Below are 25,552 nucleotides of genomic sequence, written 5' to 3' on the forward strand. Positions count from 1 at the left end.
ATCATGAACCCTTCCCAGCCAGCCCACGTTGATGTTGGTGAAACGTCCCTTGTGATCCACCAGTGCTTGCAGCATCATTGAAAAGTACCCCTTGCGGTTTATGTACTGGGTACCCTGGTGCTTCGGTGCCAAGATAGGGATATGGGTTCCATCTATCGCCCCACCACAGTTAGGGAATCCCATTGCAGCAAAGCCATCCACTATGACCTGCACATTTCCCAGAGTCACTACCTTTCATAGCAGCAGCTCAGTGATTGCTTTGGCTACTTGCATCACAGCAGCCCCCACAGTAGATTTGCCCACTCCAAACTGATTCCCGACTGACCGGTAGCTGTCTGGTGTTGCAAGCTTCCACAGGGCTATTGCCACTCGCTTCTCAACTGTGAGGGCTGCTCTCATCTTGGTATTCTGGCACTTCAGGGCAGGGGACAGCAAGTCACAAAGTTCCATGAAAGTGCTCTTACGCATGCGAAAGTTTCGCAGCCACTGGCAATCGTCCCACACCTGCAACACTATGCGGTCCCACCAGTCTGTGCTTGTTTCCCGGGCCCAGAATCGGCGTTCCACGGATAGAACCTGCCCCATTAACAACATGATCTCCAAAGCGCCAGGGCCCGCGGTTTGAGAGAATTCTGTGTCCATGTCCATGTCCTCATCACTCTTGTCGCTGCGCTGCCGTCGCCGCCTCCTCCTCGCCTCGTTTTTTTGGTCCTGGTTCAGCATAAACTGCACGAGAATGCGCGAGGTGTTTACAATGTTCATGACTGCTGTCTTGAGCTGAGCGGGCTCCATGCTTGCCGTGGTATGGCGTCTGCAGTGTTCACCCAGGAAAAAAGGCGTGAAACGGTTGTCTGCCATTGCTTTCATGGAGGGAGGGGTGAGGCTGTACCCAGAACCACCTGCGACAATGTTTTTTGCCCCATCAGGCACTGGGATCTCAACCCAGAATTCCAATGGGCGGGGGAGACTGCGGGAACTATGGGATAGCTACCCACAGTGCAACGCTCCGGAACTCGATGCTAGCCCCGGTACATGGACGCACACCGCCGAATTAATGTGCTTAGTGTGGCCGCATACATTTGACTTTATACAATCTGTTTCCAAAATTCGAATTCTGTGAACTTGGATTAATCCCGTAGTGTAGACATACCCTAACTTGTACAACAGGGCATCAATCTTGTTGGAGCATTTAGGTACTACTGTAATATAAATAATAATAGGCATTTTTCTTTCCAATCTGCCTGGTTCAGCAACTCAAAATTTTTTCAGTGGGATGCATGTCTATACTGGTGCTAAATTTGTTGATTTAGGGAGAAATGGTATATTCTATTGAAAATGTTATGTGGGCCAATCCTGGAGTGACTGGATATTGGGGCTCCACAGGACTTGTTATATTACATGAGCCCCACAGGCTTCTGATAATCTGAGGGAAGCTCAACCATGTTGGCAGGGGACAGTGGTAAGGCAAGAGCTGGGAATGACAGTGATTGGGTTAGTTCCATGCTAAGATTATTTTTTACCCGAGCACATCCTCAACATGTTTCTCATCTCCTCTCTTCACAGAATAAATGAGGAGACTCAGCAAGCTGCTACCAGTAAAAAACACTGCTTTTTCCTCTGGCACTACAGAGGTTCAGATTCCCAGCTTTACGGTATTGGAAGAGGGTGTCTCTGTACCCTTTTCCAGAGAGCCCAACAGAGGAGGTTGTGATCAAAAGGTGGCTCTAGATAGGATGGTTTCCTACTTTTCTACCTTCTTTTATCCTCCAGTACTAGTCCAGGAGGCAGGGAAGGAAGTTAAGGAAACTGCGTTGGACAGCAGCAGCTCAGACTGCAGTTTACGTAGGTGCATATACTAGTGACATTAATATACCTTGCAAATGATAGTTCCCAAGGAATTGAGAATAAAAGGCATGTCAGCAGTGTAAGTTTCAAGGGAAAGTCAAACAATTTAAAAAAAAATATCAGGAGGACAACAGCAGAGATGTTGCATTTGAAGGCTGTAATGAGAACTGTTTTTCTTTAAACTACAAAGCCAAATCAAGGAAACACTGACCTCAGTCCAATTCAGCGGACAGATAAAACTTTAGCACAACAGCCTACAGACTGACAGAATGTTTTCCCCACCTTGATAATATATGGGGGGGAAGTGGGGAAAACGTTCTATGTTAGTCTGTAGGCTGTTGTGCTAAAGTTTTATCTGTCCGCTGAATTGGACTGAGGTCAGTGTTTCCTTGATTTGGCTTTGTAGCTTAAAGAAAAACAGTTCTCATTACATATATAGATATAGAGAGCCATTACCAATAGTGCTGAATTGAGCCCAAAATAGTAAATTAGGACCAGATCTTGAAAACCCTTTCTGATATGAACAATTCTGATTAATACTGGTAATCTCACTGAAATTAATTAGGACTATTTGTGTAATGGTTGCTCACTTGAGTAGGATTATGACCTTAATACAGACCTCCCCCTTTACAATGATCCAAAGTTTTACAAGCAGTAAGGTACATATGTAATCTAGGAATTTTGAGGAGCCGCACAACTAGGAATAATGAAATTAAAGAAAAACAAAACTGGGTTGAATATTAGGGAACCTTGACAATGATCTACTGGATTGTATGACAGTCTCCTAAGGAAAGATCTATTGAATGGGACATTTGAAACAGCTGGAAAAAGCACCAGAAAAAATGAACTGAAGGGAACAATTCTGCACTGATTGGGAAAGGAACTGACAGCTAACACACCTCTTTTCCATCTTTAATTCCATAATATTGAAATGTATTTATATATACAGTTACAATAATAACAGGAGTACTTGTGGCACCTTTGAGACTAACAAATTTATTAGAGCATAATAAATATGCTCTAATAAATTTGTTAGTCTCTAAGGTGCCACATGTACTCCTGTTCTTTTTGCGGATACAGACTAACACGGCTGCTACTCTGAAACCAGTTACAATAATGATTTTTCAGTATGCCACAAAAAGATGTCTATGAAATGTATTTGACAGTCCTTTTGACTGTGTTCCAATCTAAGAAAAAACTCCTTGCAGTCTAATTTTTTTGTGTCAGGAATATACTGGCAAAAATGACTTGGCTGCTCTCCTCACCCCTAATATGTATCCCAAAGCAGACCAACTGTTAGACAAATGCAAATTTCTTCAAACACAAGTATAATTTACTCATTAATCCATAGATATTTTCAAAATTACCAATACTCAAATAGAAGGCAGTTTTAATACAGTTTTGTGTGGTATTCAAGCAATATGCCAACCCTTGAATGACAAATATTTAGAACATACCCGTTCATTTTTGTCTGTACAGAAGAGCCTGGTGTGATGCCTTTTCTGCACAACAATAAATGTAATTCCAGGCTGGTAATCCTTTTCTAGTTTAATGCATGCTTCTCTGATAGCCAGCAATTCATGATGGAGAACCTAAGTCAGAAAGAAACACAACCGACAGAAAAATGTGATAAATAAGGTGCACACAAAGTTAATAACATCCAGCAGATTATAAAAATAATTATACTGCTACTTAGGGCTTGTGGAGAAAGACATGGAAGTTCATAGAAAGCTGAATATTAGAAAGCGGACTTGGCATAACCACAAAGACTGGGGAAAGAAGAATGGGGTAAAGTCTGAGAGAACAAGAAGCATGGAGCTTACCAAATTTTATGAATTTTTTAATGCAATAAAGTGTGAAATTATTTTAAGAACACTCAGTAAATATTTTTTAAAAAGTAAAGCACAAAAACTGTATATCTGAAAAAATATACTAAAATGCTTCATTAAAACATGAGGCTTCTGAGAAAGAAAAATAAATACAAAAAGGTGTTTGCCAATTTTGTGGGGGGCAAGTGGAAAGAGGTAATATATCAAGGTAGGATTTAGAAAAATGGGAGAAAAATCAGAAAACTTACTTACATTTTTTTTAAAAAATCACTGTTATTAGACTACGCAATCAAACTTCAATGTTAAACCCTTGATTTGGTCCCAGACATCAAACACATTCCCAATTTTAAAAACTGAATGACATTTAAAATTTTTCTTTTGTTGTGAAAGAATGTGAAATCCTTCTGTAAAAGGAGAAGTAGTAAGATCCTGAAAACTGTGATGATACTTTCCCTACACTGCTTGGCCAATGCCTGAGACATTTACAGAGAGGAAACCAGGGTTACTGTATTTTCCGGCGTATAAGACTACTTTTTAACCCAGGAAAATCTTCTCAAAAGTCGGGGGTCGTCTTATACGCCGGGTGTCGTCTTATAGGGCGGGTGCTGAAACTTCCGAGCCGGACTGGAGAATCTGCGGTCGCCGCATATGGTGGGGGGAGCTCAAAAACGGCCGCGGCCGCATCCCCGCCCGATGACGAGGTGAGGGGGCGCCTCACCGGGAAGGTGTAAGTGAAGGGCGGAGCAAGCTGCAGGCGTCCGGGACGCCCGGGGTATGGAAAAAAGAGAGAGAGCGGCGCTGTGCCCAGAAAAACGCCTCTTTCACCCGTCTGGCCCGCCCTTGTATCCTATTACCGTACCTCCTTCTCTGCCTCTCAGATCTCGCTCCTGAGGACTGCAGTGAAGCGGCGCAGGCGCGCATGTGCGAGATCTGAGAGGCAGAGAAGGAGGTAATAGGATACAAGGGCGGGCCAGACGGGTGAAAGAAGCGTGTTTGCGCTACTGCTCTGATAGTCTTGGAGACAGGGAGGGCTGGGCAGGCAGGGAGAGCTGACCAATCCAAGCAGGCTTTGTATACAACAACCAGCCAATCGCCGGTAAGGTACATCGCTTGCCGTGATTGGCTGGTTGTTGTATACTGGGTACCACATACAGTACAGCACCAGTATCTGTACCTGTTCATACAGTATAGCACCAGTACATACAGTACAGTATACAAATGTCCAACAGTCAAAACCCCATCATGGCTCCACCAGCAAGAAGAAAGAAATATGAAGCCAGTTTCAAACTTAAAGTTGTAAACTTTGCCATGGAACATAATAACTGCGCTGCTGCAAGACAATATGGAGTAACAGAAAAGATGGTTCGGGACTGGAAAGCAAATGAAAAAGCATTAAAGAGTATGCCAAGGGGTAAGTGTGCATTAAGAAGAGGCACTCCACATTGGCCAGAACTCGAAAAACATGTAGCAGACATGGTGAATGAGCATCGCCAAAACGGTTATGTAGTGACACGAAATAAAATACATTTGTTTGCACTTCAGTGGGCCAAATCTAACCCAGATCACAGCAACAGATTTAAGGCCACTGTATCCTGGTGTACTAGATTCATGGGAAGGCATAATATGGTACTGAGGCAAAAGATGAAAATTGCCCCAAAATTACCTGCAGATCTTGATAGCAAAGTAAATAGTTTCCATCGATACGTAATACAACAGCGCACTAAACATGGCTATGCGTTAAGTAGTATTGGAAATATGGATGAAACTCCAATGAATTTTGATATGGTTGGAAATAAAACTGTCCATCAAAAAGGTGAAAAAACAATTTTAATTAAAACAACAGGACATGAGAAGTCCAGTTTTACAGTGGTACTAGGATGCACAGCTGATGGCGCCAAACTGAGACCAATGATTATTTTTAAAAGAAAAACAATGCCGAAATTCAAGTTCCCTGTTGGTTGTTTTGTACATGTGAATGAAAAAGGCTGGATGGATGAAGAAGGGGTAAAGCTATGGCTTGATAATGTATGGAGCAGGCGACCAGGTGGACTTATTCAAAAATGTAGTCTACTGGTGTGGGATATGTTCAGGGCTCATTTAACTCCCAGCACCAAGCAAATGCTTGCAAGACTAAACACAGATGCGGCAGTTATTCCTGCAGGATTGACATCGTTGGTACAGCCACTGGATGTGTGCCTAAACAAGCCATTTAAAGATCGCATTCAAGAACAGTGGAATGAATGGATGGTTAGCGGCGAAAAGTCATTCACAAAAGGAGGAAACATGCGTGCTCCACAGTTGGATGTTTTGTGCAAGTTTGTCATAAAAGCCTGGAATGATATTGATGCAGAAACAGTAATCAAGTCTTTCAAGAAGTGTGGCATATCAAATTCATTAGATGGTATGGAGGACGACTACTTGTGGCAAGATGAAGAGGAAGCCGAAGCTGAGACCACACCATCTGATACGGAATTCGATCCATACGATGACTGCCTTACAAATGTATCACAAGATGTCATTGATGTACTTATGATATCAGATGACGAACAGGAGGATTTTGAAGGCTTTTAAAGGGAAACTGTCACGCCAGCAAAACCTGTAAAAATACCGTAGCTTGCAGTTATGATGGGCGTTGCTAACTCGCCAGGGACTTGCCCGGCACTTGCTCTCTCTCTCTTGTTTGTTATCTTCCTCCTATCATCATCAGTTCCAGTTTGGTTGACAGCTTAGAAAACAAACAGCATGGCAGCTCCCATGGGTTTATTGTCTTATCCTTCCTTTCAGCTTTAGAGTGAATTAGGAAAAGTTTAATCCACTTGCACTGTTTTATGTTTACATGTTTGATGACAAACAGCCTTATGTTTATAAGTGACAGTTTTCCTGCTAAGTACCTGCATGTCATAAGCATTTGAATTAAAATTACCATATTGAAATCAAATCTGATGTTTTTTTAATTTTTTTTGGTGTGCGTTGGAAGAGGGGTAGTCTTATACGGCGAGTATATCCCAAACTCTATATTTTAACTGGAAAAGTTGGGGGTCGTCTTATAAGCCCAGTCGTCTTATACGCCGGAAAATACGGTACTTCTTTTCATAATTTCAATTTAGCACACTGTATAATTAAAAGTCATGCAACATCTCAAAGTGTGAAGAATCTAACCTGTTGAAATTGCCCCTCAGAAACACCATCTCTGTAGAAAATAATGCGAGTTGGTTTAAATCTGGTTGATTTGTAGAACTGAATAAGCAGCTCCCTGACCATGGCAGCCAAGTCTTGGATGATTTCTTGACGATGCTGCTGGACACGCACAGTGGCACAGTATCGATTAGGGTGAGCATCCATGCTACCTACAACCTGTTTAAAAAACAAACACACAAACAAACATACGACCCATGCTTAATACCAAGCCACTACAAGGGATCTTCTTTAAGATTATTTTTAAAAAGAACACATTTAAATACAAAGACTAAGGATTCATTACCTCACTAAAAATGCTACAATCTATACGGAGCATAAAGAAAAGAGAAAATGCAATCAAAATGATTGCGTGCTTGGGAAAAGTGTTCAGTATTGAGCTTTGGGCCACCTATGATTATATATAATGCTAAAACTGAAGATTTAATATTTTATTTGTGAAACAAATCTATGAACTTGTGTTTTGAAAAACTGAAGGAATTTTTAAAGCACAATCTTAACATAGACTTTAACTAGAAAAATATGTTTTCACAACTGGTTCACAACATAGGGGTGCCCTGGATCCCCACCTGCTCCTAGAGTCCCTGGTGGTCTTTGTGGCGAGGAATGCTACCACCCCATCTGCACTTAGCTGGCCAACAACAATCATTCCTCTTGGATACAGACTTCACCGTTATCCACATCTTTGTCACTTATAAACTGGATTAATCCAGTGTATTAACTATCTTTGAAAACCACTTGCAAAGTTCAGATAGCACTTAATGCAGCAGCTTGTCTGAACGCATTGGAATGATCATCGAGAGCTCACTACACCAACATTCTATAGACTTTATTCAGCACGGGACTACCAGTGCATTTCTGGGGGATTACTGCATAGTTTGTGTTCATTATAAGACAATTCACCACAGCCTCCTAATGAACCACAAAAAGTACAACAATGTCTCCAAAATACATTGTGTAGAGTGTCTTAATATTATTATAATATATGTATTATATTATGTACATATGGGGGGTTACTACCCATGTTTTATGACATTACATTCAGACCCTGGAAAAGCTCCATTTTTGTGCAATGTTTGAGTTATTGTATAAAATAGCTTTACCTCACAAATATCTGAGTAATTATTACTAAAATAACCTCTCCAAAAGAAATTGCATTAGACTATGTAGTAAAATACTATTTAATACCATAGTGTAGGATAACAGTATCCTTCACAATCTCTGTAAAAACAAACTGAAACTCAACTAAATTTAAACAGCAAAAGAAGACCCCCTCTGAAAGATTACCACTGTTTACTCACTGCAGCAATGGAAGGCTTTTTTCCATCTCCAGCTGGTGGATGAGTTACATCTGCACCCAGGAATATGACAGGCTGCTGAAATACCGGAGGCCTAATGAAAAGAAAGTGAAAGTGATATCTAGCATTTATAAATGCTTTTCCAATATTAACTAATTAATTCTCAGTACACCTGTGACATAGACAAGTACTATCTCCTTTCACACCTAATTGTTAAGTATTTGTATTGCAGCAGCACCAAAGATCCTGATCAGAGTCCCATTGCGCTAGGTGAGGAACACACACATACCGAGGAAGGCACAAAGAGCTTACAATCTACTTTAATGGGGAAACTAACACAGTTGTAAATTGTATTTCTTACTATGTATAGCATCTGAAAAAATATGCCCAATTCCACAATGCATACTTTAAGTATACCAATTTTTAATTGTTTTTTAAATCTGAATTTTCTGTCTGTTTTATAAAAAGAAGACAAAGTCCCAGAGCTTTAGATATTTCTCAGGGATGCTTCAAAGTAACTTATATTGAAGTACCTCTCCATCAATTGTGTTGTGAGTTTTTGGCTAAATCTGATCAGTCTGGAAGCTGACATTCTAAGAAGCGACCCAGGAAGTTCACTGAGACACCAGGCTAGAAATTGTAAATTTCAACTCCTCCCCCCCCCCCCCCCCCCACAAGACACTATTTTAAAGGGAGTTTTTGTTTTTCATTGGGGGGGGGGAAGCAGGGGGGTGAGTTACTGCGTAGCTAATTCTCAAAATTAAGTTTCTCAGTATTTCAAAGGCGAAGAACACTCCATGTCCATCTTTCAGAAGAAATGCTTGGACAATGTCATTTTAAAACTAATAATTCAGAATAATTTTTTCTTTTCCTGGCAGAAATATCAGTAAATGACAATCAATTAAAACAATTCTATGATCAACATAAAAAAAAATCCACCTGTTTAGAATGTCAATATCCAACACCAGACATATTTTGGTGTGAATGGTTTTTTGTCTGTCTGCTTAGTTCTATTTTCATGAGAGAACAGTTTATTGGAATGAAAAGTAGGAACTTCATCTCTCTAGATGTCAGTGTTTCAAGTTGGTGGGTTTGCATGGGAGGAAAGAGCATGTCACTTAGTGAAGTTAAAATGTTGCCAGTGGTAAAGCCAAACTTTTGAGGAGAAAACGGTTACTAATCCACTGTTGTACTTTGCACATGTCCATTGCACTTCAGGTGTGCATGCGCTCACTACACTAGCGTCAGAGATTTTTCCATCAGCTGTACCCTTTGGGGTGTCACATGCAGGGCCGGCTCCAGGCACCAGCTTACCAAGCAGTTGTTTGGGGCGGCACGTCCAGCTGTTCAGCGGCAATTCGGCGGACGGTCCCTCACTCCTGCTTGGAGCGAAGGACCTCTCGCCGAATTGACGCCGCAGATTGCGATCCCAATCGCGGCTTTTTTGTTTTGTTTTTGTTTGGCTGCTTGGGACGGCCAAAACCCTGGAGCCGGCCCTGGTCACATGCACTCTCTGCCACCTTGTGCTGCTGCATGATGGCATAAAAGGGTGTAACTGCCCCAGTCCCCTGAAGTTCCTTCTGATCAGAGAGACTTTGATATAGAGGGGAAGGAGGGTGGGTTTTGGACTGGATATGTGCCACACATCTCGAAGAACTACTGTTACAGAACAGGTTAATAACTGTTTTTTCTTCGAATGAGTGCATATGTTCTTTCCACTTCAGGTGATTCACAGGCAGTTCAATCCAGGGGTGGGACTGGAGGCAGGTAAATATGGTTCGAGGACCATATGTCCAAATCTGGCATCATCTCTAGACTTCAGGAGATGGCATAGTGAAAAGCAGAAGTATGTACTCAAGACCAGCTGCAGCGCTACAAATGTTCAGTATAGGCACCCAACCCAGAAAGGCTGCAGAGGCTGCATGTGGTCCTGTTGAATGTGCTGATCGGTGGAGTTTACATTAGCCACTGTAGCACAAATATATACAGGAGGAAATCCATAATGAGATTCCTTGGGATAAGACCAGTGAACCTTTCATCCTGTCTGCAACTGCCACAAACAGTTGGAAGGAAGACCTAAATGGTTTAGTCCCATCCATTCTAGCGTCCAGTATGTGGAACCTCTCCTCATCTTTACGAGTATGAGGCTTAGGGCAGGTCTACACTACAGCTGGGATCGATGCTCTGAGATCGATCCGCTGGCAGTTGATTTAGCGGGCCTAGTGAATACCCGCCAAATCGACAGCAGATCTCTCTCCAGTTAACCCCTGTACTCTACCCCAGAGGAGAAGAGCAAGATAAGTCAAAAGGGAGAGTTTCTCCTGTCTACCACCCGCGGTGTGCACATTGCGGTAACTCAACCTAAGGTACATCAACTCCAGATACTTTATTCATGTAGCTGGAGTTGTGTAGCGTAGGTAGACTTACCGCGGTAGTGTAGACATGGCCTCAGGGAAGAACGTTGGTAAGTAAATCACCTGATAGATGTGGAAGAAAGAAACCACTTTGGTGGAAACTTTGGCTGAGGGGGTAGTTATACCTTCTCCTTGTAGAAGACTGTATATGATAGGTCAGATACCATAGCTCTCAATTCTCCTACTCTCCTTGAAGAGGTAATTGGCACCAAAAAGCTACCTTCACTGAACATGAACCAACATGTAGCCATTGTTTCAAAGGGTGGACCCATTAGCTTTACTAAGGTTTAAGTCCCAAGAGGGAATAGGATTCTCTACTTTGGGATATAACCAGTACAAACCCTTCAAAAACATGACAAACATGGGATTGGAGAAAAGTGGGCAATTACCAATCGAAAGGTGGAAAGCAGACATAGGGGCTAAGTGCATGCTGATGGAACTAATGGCTGCTTCAGGTATAACAAATAGCCCAGCACATGTTGTACTGGAGATTAGACTGAAGAAAAAGCTTTTGCTGAGACCAGGAGAATCCCTTTCATTTCAATAGATAAGTGTACCCAGTAAACAGTTTTCTGCTAGTCATTTAATCATAGGACTGGAAGGGACGTTGAGAGCTCATCTACTCCAGTCCCCTGCACACATGGCAGAACTAAGTATTATCTAGACATCCCTGAGAGGTGTTTGTCTAACCTTCTCTTAAAAATCTCCAATGATGGAGATTCCACCACATCCCTAGGCAATTTATTCCAGTGCTTATCTACCCTGACAGTAAGGAAGTTTTTCCTAATGTCCAACTTAAACCACCCTTGCTGCAATTTAAGCCCATTGCTTCTTGTCCGATCCTCAGAGGTTAAGGAAAACATTTTTTCTCCCTACTCCTTGTGACCAGCTTTTATGTAGGTGAAGGAGGATAGGTCCATCAATGGCTATTAGCCAAGATGGACACGAATAGTGTCCCAAGCCTCTTTTTGCCAGAAGCTGGGAATGGGTAACAAGGGATAGGTCACTTGATGATTACCTGTTCTGTTCATTCCCTCTGGGGTACCTGGCATTAGCCATTGGGCTAGAAGATCTTTGGTCTGACCCAGTACGGCCATTCTTATGAAAACTGTAATCATGCCCCCCTCATCTTCTCCTCTCCAGACTAAACAAACACAATTTTTTCAATCTTCCCTCGTACATCATGTTTTCTGGACCTTTAATCATTTTTCTTGCTCTTCTCTGGACTTTCTCCAATTTGTTCTCATCTTTCCTGAAATGTGGCGCCCGGAACTGCACACAATTCTCTAGTTGAGGCCTAATCAGCATGGAGTAATGTGGAAGAATTACTTCTCGTGTCTTGCTAGCAATACTCCTGCTAATACATCCCAGAACAATGTTTGCTTTTTTTGCGACAGTGTTACACTGTTAACTCATATTTAGCTTGTGATCCACTACGACCACCAGATCCCTTTCTCCAGTACTCCTTCCTAGACAGTCACAGTCATTTCCCATTTGTATGTGTGCAACCAATTGTTCCTTCCTAAGTGGAGTACATTACATTTGTCTTTATTAAATTTCATCCTATTTTCTTCAGACCATTTTTCCAGTTTGTCAAGACCATTTTGAATTTTAATCCTATCCTCCAAAGAACTTGAAACCCCTCCCAGCTTGGTATTGTCTGCACACTTTATAAATGTACTCTCTATGACATTATCTAAATCATTGACGAAGATACTGAACAGAACCAGACCTGATCCCTGCGGGACCCCACTCAATATGCCCTTCCAGCTTGATTGTGAACCACTGAGAACTACTCTCTGGGAATAGTTTTCCAACCAGTTATGCACCCACCTTATGGTAACTCCATCTAGCCTTACTAAAGTTAAGATATACCACATATAAAACTTCCCCCCATCCACAAGACTTGTTACCCTGTCAAAGAAAGCTATTAGGTTGGTTTGACAATATTTGTTCTAGACAAATCCATGCTGAACATTACTTATGATCTTATCTTCTAGCTGTTTGCAAATTGATTGCTTAATTATTTGCTTCATTATCTTTTCGGGTACAGAAGTTAAGCAGGCTGGTCTGTAGGATGTATTTCATCAGGCCCTGGTCACTTGAAGACATCTAACTTGTCTAAGTAATTTTTAACTTGTTCTTTTCCTATTTTAGTCTCTGATCCTACCTCATTTTCACTGGCATTCACTATGTTAGATGTCCAATTGCTACTAACCTTTTTGATGAAAACTGAAACAAAAAAGTCATTAGCGCTACTGCCATTTCCACATTTTCTGCAAATCCCGATGTAGGAGATGGACTGAGATTACAGCCCATTCCCAACTCCGGGGCTGGAGTAGCAGCCAAGAAGAAATTTCAGTGTGGATTCCTCTCCCACAAATACCTCAACCATCAGTGAGTAACTGGCCTACTCTGTTCTAGCTCTTCCCTTCCCTTCTAGATTGGTCCTGGTATCAAGTCGTAAAAAGAAGGATAACAGTGGTACTGCAGTGGACAGAACAGCTTCGTCTTTGGGAGAGGAGAGTAAACACTCAACAACTAGTGTCATTAGGCTATGACGCTTGTCATTGGTCTGTTGTGAAAAAATATGTTGGTCCCTCAAAAGGAAGATCTTGAATGATGTGTTGGACCTCTTGAGGAAACCCTGATGACTGGAACCATGAACATCTATGTATTGTAATGGACAATGCCGTGACTCTGGCAGCATCCATTGCAGCCTGAACCAAGGCCCTGGCTACCAACCTTCCCTCATCCAATTCTGTGAGAAACTCTTGTTTCACCTCCTTTGGCAACTTGTCTGTAAATTGTAAAACACTGTCCCAGAGGGGGAAAAGAATGGTTGCTAACTTTCCATAACTGTTGTTCTTCAAGATGTGTTGCGCATGACTATTCCACTGTAGGTGTGTCCGTGCCCCAAGCACAGTCACCAGAAACTTTTCCCTCAGCGGTACCTGTCGGGGTGGTTCAACTGCTCATAATGCTGGTATAAAGCATCCAGCTGACCCCACGCCCCCTCAGTTCCTTCTTTCCGGTCAATGCCGACACAGAGGTAGGAGAGTAGGTCGTGGAATGGACATGTGCAACATATCTCAAAGAACAACAGTTAAGGAAGGTCAGTAACCGTTTTCCCTTTGAGTGATTGCACATGTGCATTCCACTGTAGGTGACTCCCAAGGAGTTGCATAGGTGGTGGGATTGGAGTTCATGGAGACACCAACTACAAAACAACTTGACCAAATTTGGCATCATCCCTGATTTGTTGCATTATGGCATAATGGGAAGCAAACATGTGCACTGATGACCAAGTTGCTGCTCTGCAAATGTCCTGAATAGGGATCTGCGCTAGGAATGCAGCTGCTAAAGGTTGTGACCTCGTGGAATGTGCAGTCAGGTTAGCTCATGGTGGAACACCCACCTGACCATAACATGTGAATACATGATGTGATCCAGGTCAAAATTCTCTGAGTAGAGATGGGGAGACCCTTCTGTGATGTTATCTGTTTAAAATATGACCATGTAGATCACTGTTGCTACCACGGTTATATAATTACAACAAATCTTGTACAAAGTATGTCAAGTAAGGTGTCTATGGAAAGGTTATGATTTGCTGAATATGATCATGCGATCTGTACGCATGTATCATTTTTGTATCTGAAGTTATGAATATTAACTGTGTATCTGTATTTCAAATGTTTGCTTCTGTGGTAACACCCACATGGCACTTAGCCAGCACACTGTGAAGGAACTATTCAAGTTAAATGGCCCATCAAAGAACACTTAACTCACAATGGAAGACTCCTATCTATACTTAATGGACTTCCCTCTGAACCTTCTAACTGGAGTATGGGTAATGGACTTCCCTCTGAACCTTCTAACTGGAGTATGGGTAATTCTGTGACTAAGCGAAATCATGCATGTAATCACATGTAGAGTAAGTAGGGGAGCAGGAAATAGAATCCAGATCCTTTGCCTTCCAACCCTTCTGGCTTTATAATCATGGTCAATAGGCGAATATTCATTTTCAAGATGACTTCTATTTGTCATTAAATACATAAGTAAACAGATCTGTTAAGGTTTATTTCAAGAGAAAACTCTGAAATAGTATTGCAAGCTCAAATTTTTAAATAAAGCAGCAATATTTTTTCTTTATAAACCGACAGATTCCAATGGAAATTATTTTTTTTAAAGTATTTCTTTGCAGTATCCAAATATTGCAGCAGAGTGCTATTACATTAACATCTGAAAGTGAAATTGACTAGAAACGGATTATAAAACCAGAGGGAAGCATCATAAATAACAAAAAGTAAATTCATTTTTAATAGTTTTAAGGTGATATTAGCAACGGGTTAAAAAAAAAAAGTCTAAACTATTTTAACCTGATTCATGTGTCCCTTAGCGTATGGAAATAAAACAAAAAAACCCTTCAAAATCAACTTACCTTCCTTGTGGCAGTAAAATGTTATTTACTCCTCCTAATTTGACATTGATCTTTAAACAAAGATTGGACAGAGTTTGTGGTGTTGTTCTTTGCACATTTTTCATCTGAACACACTGTGTAGCCATCCCCAGCACAGTGTCACCAACACGCTTTACTTCCGCTGCCAAGACACAAGGGAAAATAAAAACTATTCAGATATTCTTAAATAATAAATATGAAAAATGGCATTCATTTAGCTATGATCACTTTCTAATAGAATGTTATTGGTTCATTTGTTTAAACTTATTTTCTCCTCACTGTTACTGGGTTTATACTACCATCCTTCTACTGAAAAGATAAGAGTTTTATTGGAGTCTAAATATACAATGATAATTTCAGATTTATCATTTCGACTGCCTTTTGTCAGTTTTCTTTGTTGCGTGGGTTTTTTGCCATTATTCTGCATAACTTAAATGTATCATTCAGTAGAGACTGATAGATAAAATCTTCCCTAGAGAAGCTCACAAAGAATTGTCCTCTATCAAAATGGCTAATGTCTGCCATTGAGAACAATGGGAACGAGGCCAACAAACTGCCATCAGTCAAGACGCTTACTATTTCCTTACAGCCTGTGTGGGAGGAAGTTTAGTCTGCCTTTAGCATAGATGGCCACCAGTGCCATTGATCACAATGGCAGTGAAGCCAAGCTGCCCTCAGGGAAGATGGGATTCGGGCTATGCTATCAGGGGACAGAAAGGGGGACTATACTGGGCAGATGAATACAGGCGAGGAAAATCAGGGTTGTGCATACAGGGAAATGTTGGGAGACAGAGGGGAGGAGGAATAAGAGACTATGTGGCAGGATGTAGGGAGAACATGGGTGCAGCAGAAGATTGGATGGGACAGGAAGTGAGAAATGAGAGGATGGGGAGAGAGGATTAGAAGTGAGGATAGTGATTGGGGAAAGGGATGGATATTGATAGAACAGCACTTCCTATACTGCAGGGGCTAGGAGAGGGTAAGTGGAGTCCTCTTCAATCAGCCAACAAAGAGGCTCACATTTTTTCATTCCAAGTTTAAATTCTTATCCCAAAACAATGACACACACATTTGGAATAGGCAGCTTCCTCTGGAAGGCTCAAGCCAAGAAAAAGAAAAAAAAAGAAAAATGTGATGGTTTTGTCCATTCCTCCTTATTAGCAGGGCCAGCTCCAAAAAAAAAAAAAAAAAAAACGCGATCGTGATCTGCGGCGGCAATTCGGCGGGAGGTCCTTTTTATTTTTGCTTGGGGCAGCCAAAAAGCCAGAGCCGGCCCTGCTTATTAGCCCATATTTCTTTTTGCATCACTCGCCTATCCTCTATATTAATCCACCCTGGATTAATTTCTCATCAGTCTTCGAACAAAGGGAAGATAAGGAGCTTAGTTTTTGCCACGTTACACTTACGTGACTAAGATGTTGGACTGGATGCAGGGAAACAAATGGCTTGGTAGATTTGTGATTCATCAGAATAGACAAAGTAGGGTATGTCTATACTTACCTCAGGGTCCGGCGATAAGCAATCGATCTTCTGGGATCGATCCCGGAAGTGCTCGCCGTCGACGCCGGTACTCCTGCTCCGTGAGAGGAGTACGCGGAGTCGACGGGGGAGCCTGCCTGCCACGTGTGGACCCGCGGTAAGTTCGAACTAAGATAGTTCGAAGTGCGGGGTTAGTGTGGACCAGCCCGTACTTGAAGCCATGTAATAGTGGATGAGACTGCCCTAAAAGAAGGAGTGAAGTGAGGAAAAGAGGAAAAGAGATGGCTAGGGTAGAGTTTTGCTAAAAAGAAGAAGAGGTAGATCAACTGAAAGTGATGGAAACATCACATGGGTAGGCGGATTAGGTAAATCTGAGAATGCACCTGCTTATTTGAAGTATATTATACTTGTATACCTGTGTTTGTAGCCTGCACTGGTTACCATTTTGCTTCTGAGTGCAATTCAAAGTGTTAAGTTTTGACCTACAAAGTTCTATTGGTTTGTGTCTTGTTGATCTTAAGAACTCCCTCTTTCCCCATGCACGATCTCAACAGTCATATCATCTGGGACGACATCATCATCAAGTCTTTAGATTTTAATGCGCTGGAGTGAAGGGCTTGGAAAAAGGGTAGCGTCAGCTCTGGAATCCATTTGTCAATATGACAAAGCCTGAATTTATCAGAAAGTTCACGCTTTCATTCAGCTTTTTGCCAGAGGTTGGTGGCTGGAGTAGGTGGAGTTTTTTTGATGGAGGTGCATGCAATTTTTGAGTTGATTTTTGTCAATTTTCTTTGTTACTTGTGACTTTCCGCTGATTGCGGGTGGACCCAGAGATTACAATGGTTGTATCTTTAACTAAATTTAAAAAGTAGAGAAAACTTGACCTTCAGAGGTGGCCATGAGCTCAAGTTTCTAGCTTATATTGTATGCCTCATTGGTAGCCTGGAAGAAAAAGGATAGGAGGAGAAGAGGGAAATAAAAATAAATAAAAAGAGATGGTTGAGAATTAAGAAGTGGAGAAGGGGTCAGCACCTTTGAAGGAAGGAAAGAAAATGTAAGGCCCCTACTATTTCTTTGTGAAATTTTATCTAATTGCTTTGAAAGAAATTTTTGGTGATGTAATTCTTCATACAACATACATAGTGGTGACTCAAACACCCTCCACCTCCCATGTACGTGATCACTATGCACTTACCATAAACTGGAGTCTTCCCTGGCAGAATGACTACCACAAGCTGTAGCCCAGCATAGGTGTTCTTTAGATGTCTGAACATAGGTTCCACACTATCTGCACCCTGGGCATATTTACAGAAACATGGCTGCCCCTGGATTGGCATTCCTGCATCTCTTGAGATCTTCCTCAGTTGTTCTGTGAAGGACCTAAAGAATGCAGATACATTAGATTACTATGAAGAAAGAAACATACATTCTGTTCTCAGTTATACTGGTACAATGCTGTTGACTTTGATGAGGTTGCATTGGCATAAGAACAGAATCTGACCCAGTATGTGTACATTTTTTCAAATGAACCAAATATCATTTAGCTGTTAATGGAGGGACAAAGGGGAGAAGGAACAGGGAGAGAAACTCTTTCAATGCTCCCCAATGTTGGAAGCTTCAATATGCACTAGCACTCTAATTCACTACAACAACACAGCAGGTATCGGGGTACATGTATATAAATCACACCATAATGGCAGAAATTATTTCTTTTTAATTTCTTTGTGACAACAGTGTCTGGAGGGCATTTCCTACCGGACTGAGATAAATTAAGTAATTCTACACAGGTAAACAAAGTCAATTTCAGTGTTGGTTTACTTATAGAACCCCAATTTTTAATTTTCTGACCTAAATCCAAGAGTCCTGGTGCAGTGGTCTAAGCACAGGTCTGAAAGCCTGGATCTAATCCTAGTTCTGAAACTGACTCCCTACTTTTGGCTTCTAGCAAGTTACAACCCCTCTGCTTCAATTTCCCCATCTGTAAAGTGGAATTAAGATACCCTTTGACTCCACAGTGGTTTTGTGTGGACTTCAGTTATCATATGTAGTAGAATAGATAAATGGCAACTTATTTTTATTAATACTATCATCCTCCAAAAAGTGAGTCTCCAGAACTAATGCTAAATTCCAACTAAATCTGGTTGACAAGTTTCCCTTTAAGATAAGGGAAACTCTTTGATGAAACTTGTCAACCAGCTTTAGTTGGAATTAGTCAAATTCAAGATCCTGAAGACTCCAGCCTAACGCTTGTTACACCCAAAAACTAGCTACACTTCTACCAGCCAGCCTCCCTCCTCAACAGAAACAGTAGCACTGAGGGAATGCTATCCCCTCTCCCCGCACTGCCAACATCTGAATTTCAGAGAAGACCGACATAGGAAATCTGGGAGCGAAGAACCCCTTCCTTCTGCCCCCCCCCAAGCCCTGTGCAGGGGGTTGGGGAGTCAAATTTTTTTTTTTATGATCACCTCTGATAACAGCTGCTCCCCAGCTCAGAAGAGGGCCCCAAACAAAAGGAGAAGTCTTCCTGACTCAAAAGTTAAAAACAGCAGCAGCTCTGCCGCTGCGCTGCTGGTAACCACCTTCTTACAGGACCTGCCAAAGAGCATTCCAGCAAGTTCCTCCAACAGAGCAGCACATGAGAGGGCTACACCTGCCCATCAGCTAAGAAAGTGTGTATAGTCAGTTTCAGAGTTCTGTCAAAAATACAAAGTAAGCAAAACCAAAGAAATTTTTTTTTAAATAATTTTTTGGGCTAGTAATCTTAGGTGTTATTTGTAACAGTTTTTCTTCCTTGTTGCTGTGCAAGACACATATATACAAAAAGGGAAACGGACTATATACAACGCACTCAAATGCACAAACTAACTAATGTTTTTCATTTGGTAACTTAAAATAGTAACATTAAAGGTTAACGTTCAAGTCTGTCATCTACTGTACAGCTTCCAGTGACGCAGAACGAATCAAGGCTGACCTCACAGAGAAGGATCTTCAGAGGGCTGCAGTTCACTGTATGTTTCATTGTTTGTATGGCTTCTTCACATTCAGATACGGACTGTCCTCCATTTTCCAAGTGTGTAGGAGATAACTGCCACACCCATATGAGCTTCTGGTACAGTTCACTGTGATCCATCTTACATGAGACAGTAAAACCAGGTGGTTGGTCTGTAGGATCCATGTTCAGGTTTTGATTCTTGACCCTTATGTTTACTCACAGCCTTTGCCGCTTGTCTTTTGATGACAGTCCTGAGGTTTTGATAGCTTCAGCAGCTAACCAGAAGGGGTTCCTGGACTTAAGGCGGCGTCCTGGAGATCTTTGTAGATGGGCAAGTCTGGATTCATTATTGTGTGGTCACAGTCACCTATTATTGCAGCTTCTCTTTGGGGGGGATAGTGGTAAGATAGGCATGAGGGCAGAGAGCCAGACTGTTGCTGTTGACTTCAGCACTCCTGTGACAATTCTCACAGTGTTCAATTGCACACTGACAAGTTTCATATGTATACTATCATGCTGACATGCAATATTCAGCTGCTGAGAAGACAAGGGGAGAAGTGGCTTTCCACAAGGTGCGAGTATTTGTTCCCCAACTGGTTCCCAATAGTTTGTGGATTATATTGTTCCTAGTCTTTATTTTGGTAGCAGTCTCCGTCAGGTGTAGTAGCCTCACATATCACCGATCCAGAACCACTCCGACATATTTTGGGAAATCCTCGTGCCTGAGTTTGTTTTGCAAGATGTGACACTCAAGCTCTTCTTTGCAGTGAACTTTTCAGTAAACTAACTGGAAAAAAAATTTCCCCTAATCTTTCAACTACAGTAATTTTGGGTGTTGTAACAATAGTGGGTAGAAAGCTTTATGAATAATTTTGATTTTTAAGTTGACAATGTCCCTTTAAATAGGTCCAATGCAGATATAGACTTTTCAGGTTAAAACAGTTCATAGAGATATAATACAGAAACACATGTACATTCGACATTTCAATGATGAAAAGTGTTCAGCAGTAGACATTTTTCTTTGCTTCAAGTGCCTTCTTTCTCATCTCCATTTCTTGGAAACCCCTATCGATGGCAGGCACCTTGCCATATCCAGTGCTGTGCACATTGCATTTGACATTGAGGATTTTATAATACTAGCACATAGAAAAACAAATGAGACACGTACTGGCTTGTACACCACTCAAAACACAGAATTCAATGTTTGTGACAGGGAAAACACAATCAATAGTTTACAGCTTCTAAAGCAGAGACATAACAAAGGGAAAAGATTTTTTTTTTTAAATACAGCATTTAGAATATTACTGAAAAAAAAGCACAATGTACAATAGTGCCACACAATCCACTTCTTTCAAAATCAGTAAGTAACCAAAAATCTTTCTAGGAAAGAAAACCATACTTACTTAAGATGAACTTCAGTGCACTGTCGCTGGGGAGCGAAGCAGGCAATTGCCCAGACCTTAATCTCAATTCCAGTGTGAAACTGTTTGTTCCTCATATCCCAAACCCCTTGAACTGGTGTAGCAATTGCTTTATTCTAGAAAGAGAAGGAAGTGGTAAATGGGTAATACTTCCAAAAAAATCCCCAAGCCCCTGCTTCACTAAGTACTAGTCTATTCTATAGTCTCAAGTCTGTGTCAGTAGATTAAATACATAAATATTAATTCAGTTGTTACGCAGATCACTATCCTTCCTATCATTACAACAACATATGTTCAAGTACATGAATCTGATAATTTGTGAAATTTAGGAAGTTTATTCAATTTTTGAATGCTTGTAGTGGGGCGGCTGCCCCACTCCCTGAGATTATGGGCTGCGGCAGGCCAGTGGGCCTGCGCAGACGCACAGCCAATGAGAGAAGGGCTTACTGGGAGCCAATCAGGGCCCAGGTTAGAGACAGCCAATCAGGGCCAGGCTCAGTCCTATAAGAAGGCTGCTCAGGGAGAGGAGAGTCAGTCTGTCCCAGGCCTTTGAGAGAGGAAGGTCAGTCTCCAAAGCAGGGAGACCAGCACCGTGGACAGCGCAGTGCTGGCCAGGCTCCGGGAACAAAGAGGAGCTCTAGCCTGAGGCCTGCCAGGCTGCAGGCCCTGAAGGGAAGGGCCTAGCAGGTGCAAGGGGCCGTAGGGGAAGCGGCCCAGGGAAGCAGGCAGACGGAGGGGAGAGAAGGAGGACAGCGAGGCTACCGCCAGAGGGTCCCTGGGCCAGGACCCAGAGTAGAGGGTGGGCCTGGGTCTCCCCTTTCCCCCTTGCAGTACACCCATTGGTTGTAGGGAGCGGCCATTACAGACCATGCCAGATCCCTGACAGGAGGGATTAGACTTTGGGGTGTGTGGTTGACTACGGTGGCTGGACATAGAGACTGCTGACTGACACCCCCGCCCCCCGGAAGGGGGTGTGGAAGAACTAAAGGGTACTGCCAGAGGGCAGTGGTCCTGAAGAGGACGCCGCGAGTTGGTGAGCGACGTGGCCTCAGAAGCCAACCGAGGGCAAGAAAACGGGTGGGATATCACTGAGAGGGGACGCTCCACTGGACTGAGCTAATTCCCGGAGTAACCAGTAGGAGGCGCCACGGGGGTGAGTCCCAACCTTGTTACAATGATTTTTAAAAAAATACAAATCCCTATATTTATTACAATAAAAATCAGCAGAATATATATGGGTAGTAAATGGGAAGAGTCATGAATGGCATTAATTAATAAATACATACATAAAAGCTTGTGGTTCTATAGCTACTTTCCAGAAGTTCAATACAGTTTGCAGGAATTAATTTAGCCTCACAACAGTCCAGTAAGATAGGTAAGCATCATTACCCATATTTTATAGATCAGTAAATTAAGGCACATAAAGGTCCAGGGATTCACACATGGTCACAGAGAAAATATGTGGAAGATCCGAGAACAGGATCCTGGTTTCTGAACTCTGTCATATAGAAAAAAGTCTTTTCGTCCCTATCTAGTAGACGCTACTGTGAGGAATTCGCTACAAGATCACTAGTTACATAGGCAACAGAAGATGAAGACAGAACTCAATCTCAGGATGGGAATTATCTTAATTGGTATGGATATCTAGAAGTGTGAAGCTTTCCCTCATACCTTTGACTGAAAATGCATTCTTCATGATGTTTTGTTTTAATTTAAAATTGTACTGCAAGGTTTCATGAAAATCCATGATAAATTGGAAGATCAAGATATGTCCTCAAATTATGACCCTCACTGAAATTGTAGGACAAACACTTCAATAACAAGGGTAGACGTAGAGGCAGTAGCAGGAATAGTGTGAGCAAAGGAGCAACCTATACATCCACTCCAGACCCCCTCAAAGCTCCAAACTCTAGCTTTTACTCTGTTTTATTTAGGTTCTTATACTACACCCACCAGCATGGTATCTGAGTACCTTCATTACCCCTTGTGACATCACAGACCACCCTCTAGATCAGCCTTTCCCAAATTGTGGGTCCTGCCCACCAGTGGGCTGAGGGAAGGATCTAGCTTGGTCACCTGTCACTACCCCCCATATCACCCCTTGCCTTAAACATATCCTCAAAGAATTCCGCCATCAGGGCTGTCCGGCATTTGGGGGATGGGGGAGGAGTTAGGCAAAAGGGGAAGTTTGCCCAGGATGCCCAAACCAAGTGATGTTGCAACATGGTGCACCTCACTCAAATTTTGTTGTGATGGAGGGGTTGCTGGGCCAAATCCAAGTGGTGCTGTGATCCAGTGTGCCAGGTTGCAATGCCTGGAATGGGGGACAGGAGCTGCTGCTGCTGGGTGAGTGTGGGGTGGGCTCACTCTCCAACCCCTTTCTCCCCACCACAGGCCCCTCCAGCTAGCTGGGGCTGAAGTAGTAGGGGGCAGGGCTGGAAGAACGAGATCAAGGGCCACAGATTACTGATTGGTGCCTTTTTGGTGCTAGTAAAATATAATAAATTTCAGAGCTGTTGAACATTCACAACTCCAGATAGAGTTTTCCTCAAGTCAAATAGAGCTTTGGGTGTTTAGCATATCGGAAAATGAGACCTTACGTGTCCTAAGTTAGGTACCCAAGAACAGAAGAACCCAAAATTAGAGGCCACTTCTAAAAAAGTTGGGCCTTAACTTTCCTGCCTCAGTTTCCACATCTGTACCATGGGGATAATATTTCCACATATACCTCACAGGAGTGTTATAAAGGATTAAATTAGTTCATGTACGTAAAGTGACTTGACAATGACAAAAGTTATATAAGTGCTAAGTATTATGGGGCCTCCCAATGGAGTTACACCAGGGCTGAATTGAAGCAATCATGTCAACTACTACAAAGCAATCATCCCAGATACTGCAGCATCTTGGTTTACATACTCTGCCTCCATACAGGATTGAGGGAGGTTGTAGGACTCTCCCAGTCACATCAGTCATTTCATCTTTGACCATTATTCCAAATTCACGAACATAAGGATCAGTATTAAAACTTGCACTTCGCATCTAAAAGAGAAAAGAAATGAATATTTCTAGTGGCAAAACAAAGTCCTTTTTACACAAGTGACCCAAATTTTCAAAAGTATTTTCTAATTTTAGTGCCCAGCTTGGTCACCTGGGACCTGAATTTTGGTGATGCCAAGAATTCACAGCTCCCATTATAACTCCACTTGTAGGTATGGTGCTCAGTACTACTTGAAATTTGGTCCTGGGTATCTGAAACAGGGCACCTAAAATTAGATGACTCTTGAAAATTGAGGATGTTATAAATATTTAAGTGTCTTATTAACTGACGACATGAGAAAGTATTTTATAGTTTATTACAAACTGTTTTTATTGCCTGTAATAAGCACTAGATAGTAGTTCTCATTAACTTCAAGAGAAAAGCTTTGTTCCATGCTATACCTCTGTTCCCTCCACAGATAAACACAGCACTCACCAATTTGCTAATCTCTTCTTGACGGTCAGGTGCGGATCTGGCAGTTGCCCGTATCATAGTGGAAGTTTGATTGTCAGTCAGCTTCTTTATACACCTCTGTCCTGCCACTATGTTGCACACCTAAGGTAACCCCATACAAATTAAGTTAAAAATTCAGAAAATATCTGTTATATTTCTCTATTTATTCATGCAATGATTCCCTAAGCAGTAAGACAGCTGTAAGAGAAAACCTAAACACTTTTAGCTTGTGGGTTTTTTCTTTTTCTTTCCAAGAATACAGTATTTTGATGAATTTACTTGCCTCAAGAGGAAGGTATGTATGTTTCTGCTCCTGTCCAACTTGTAAACATGGAAGATGAGGATAGCGTAGAACCAACTTGTGCCTGTCCTTAAAATATTGAGCTACAGTGCATTCAACTGTTTGTCCACTCTCCTGCTGAAGTGGGAATCTATAGGAAACCAAATGTGAAAACCAACCATTTTACCAACAATACTTTCCTAAACTTACTCCTAATGTATTTTAGCACAGTGAAAGACTCCATGAAAGCATGTGTGTATCGCGCGCGCGAGAGAGAAAGAAAGAACAATACTTTATTCTCTGTAATGGAGTGGAGCGAGCCTTCCTACATTTTCACTTTTCAGGAGAGAGGTCTAAACACACATAACAGAAAAAAGAACAGGAGTACTTGTGGCACCTTAGAGACTAACAAATTTATTAGAGCATAAGCTTTCGTGGACTACAGCCCACTTCAGTCCACGAAAGCTTATGCTCTAATAAATTTGTTAGTCTCTAAGGTGCCACAAGTACTCCTGTTCTTTTTTCTGTTATGTGTGTTTAACTCTCTGTAGACCTCTCTCCTGAAAAGTGAAAATGTAGGAAGGCTCGCTCCACTCCATTACAGAGAATAAAGTATTGTTCTTTCTTTCTCTCTCGCGCGCGCGATACACACATGCTTTCATGGAGTCTTTCACTGTGCTAAAATACATTAGGAGTAAGTTTAGGAAAGTATTGTTGGTAAAATGGTTGGTTTTCACATTTGGTTTCCTATAGATTCCCACTTCAGCAGGAGAGTGGACAAACAGTTGAATGCACTGTAGCTCAATATTTTAAGGACAGGCACAAGTTGGTTCTACGCTATCCTCAT

General features: G+C 41.9%; 1 protein-coding gene across 1 annotated transcript in view; it reads right to left on the minus strand.

Annotated features, from left to right (window-relative positions):
* The window catches only part of AGO2 (argonaute RISC catalytic component 2), a gene marked incomplete in the record, with an annotated part of 112,515 nt that overhangs the window by 12,712 nt on the left and 74,251 nt on the right, over positions 1-25,552 (minus strand). The window contains 9 exon segments of the mRNA XM_034763669.1: positions 3,303-3,437; positions 6,834-7,028; positions 8,171-8,261; positions 15,023-15,182; positions 17,715-17,899; positions 20,918-21,051; positions 23,852-23,974; positions 24,408-24,527; positions 24,709-24,856. Of these exon segments, the coding sequence (XP_034619560.1) occupies positions 3,303-3,437; positions 6,834-7,028; positions 8,171-8,261; positions 15,023-15,182; positions 17,715-17,899; positions 20,918-21,051; positions 23,852-23,974; positions 24,408-24,527; positions 24,709-24,856 (1,291 nt within the window).

This window comes from Trachemys scripta, chromosome 2, assembly GCF_013100865.1.
Source record: "Trachemys scripta elegans isolate TJP31775 chromosome 2, CAS_Tse_1.0, whole genome shotgun sequence".
In the NCBI taxonomy this organism is placed as follows: Eukaryota; Metazoa; Chordata; order Testudines; family Emydidae; genus Trachemys; species Trachemys scripta.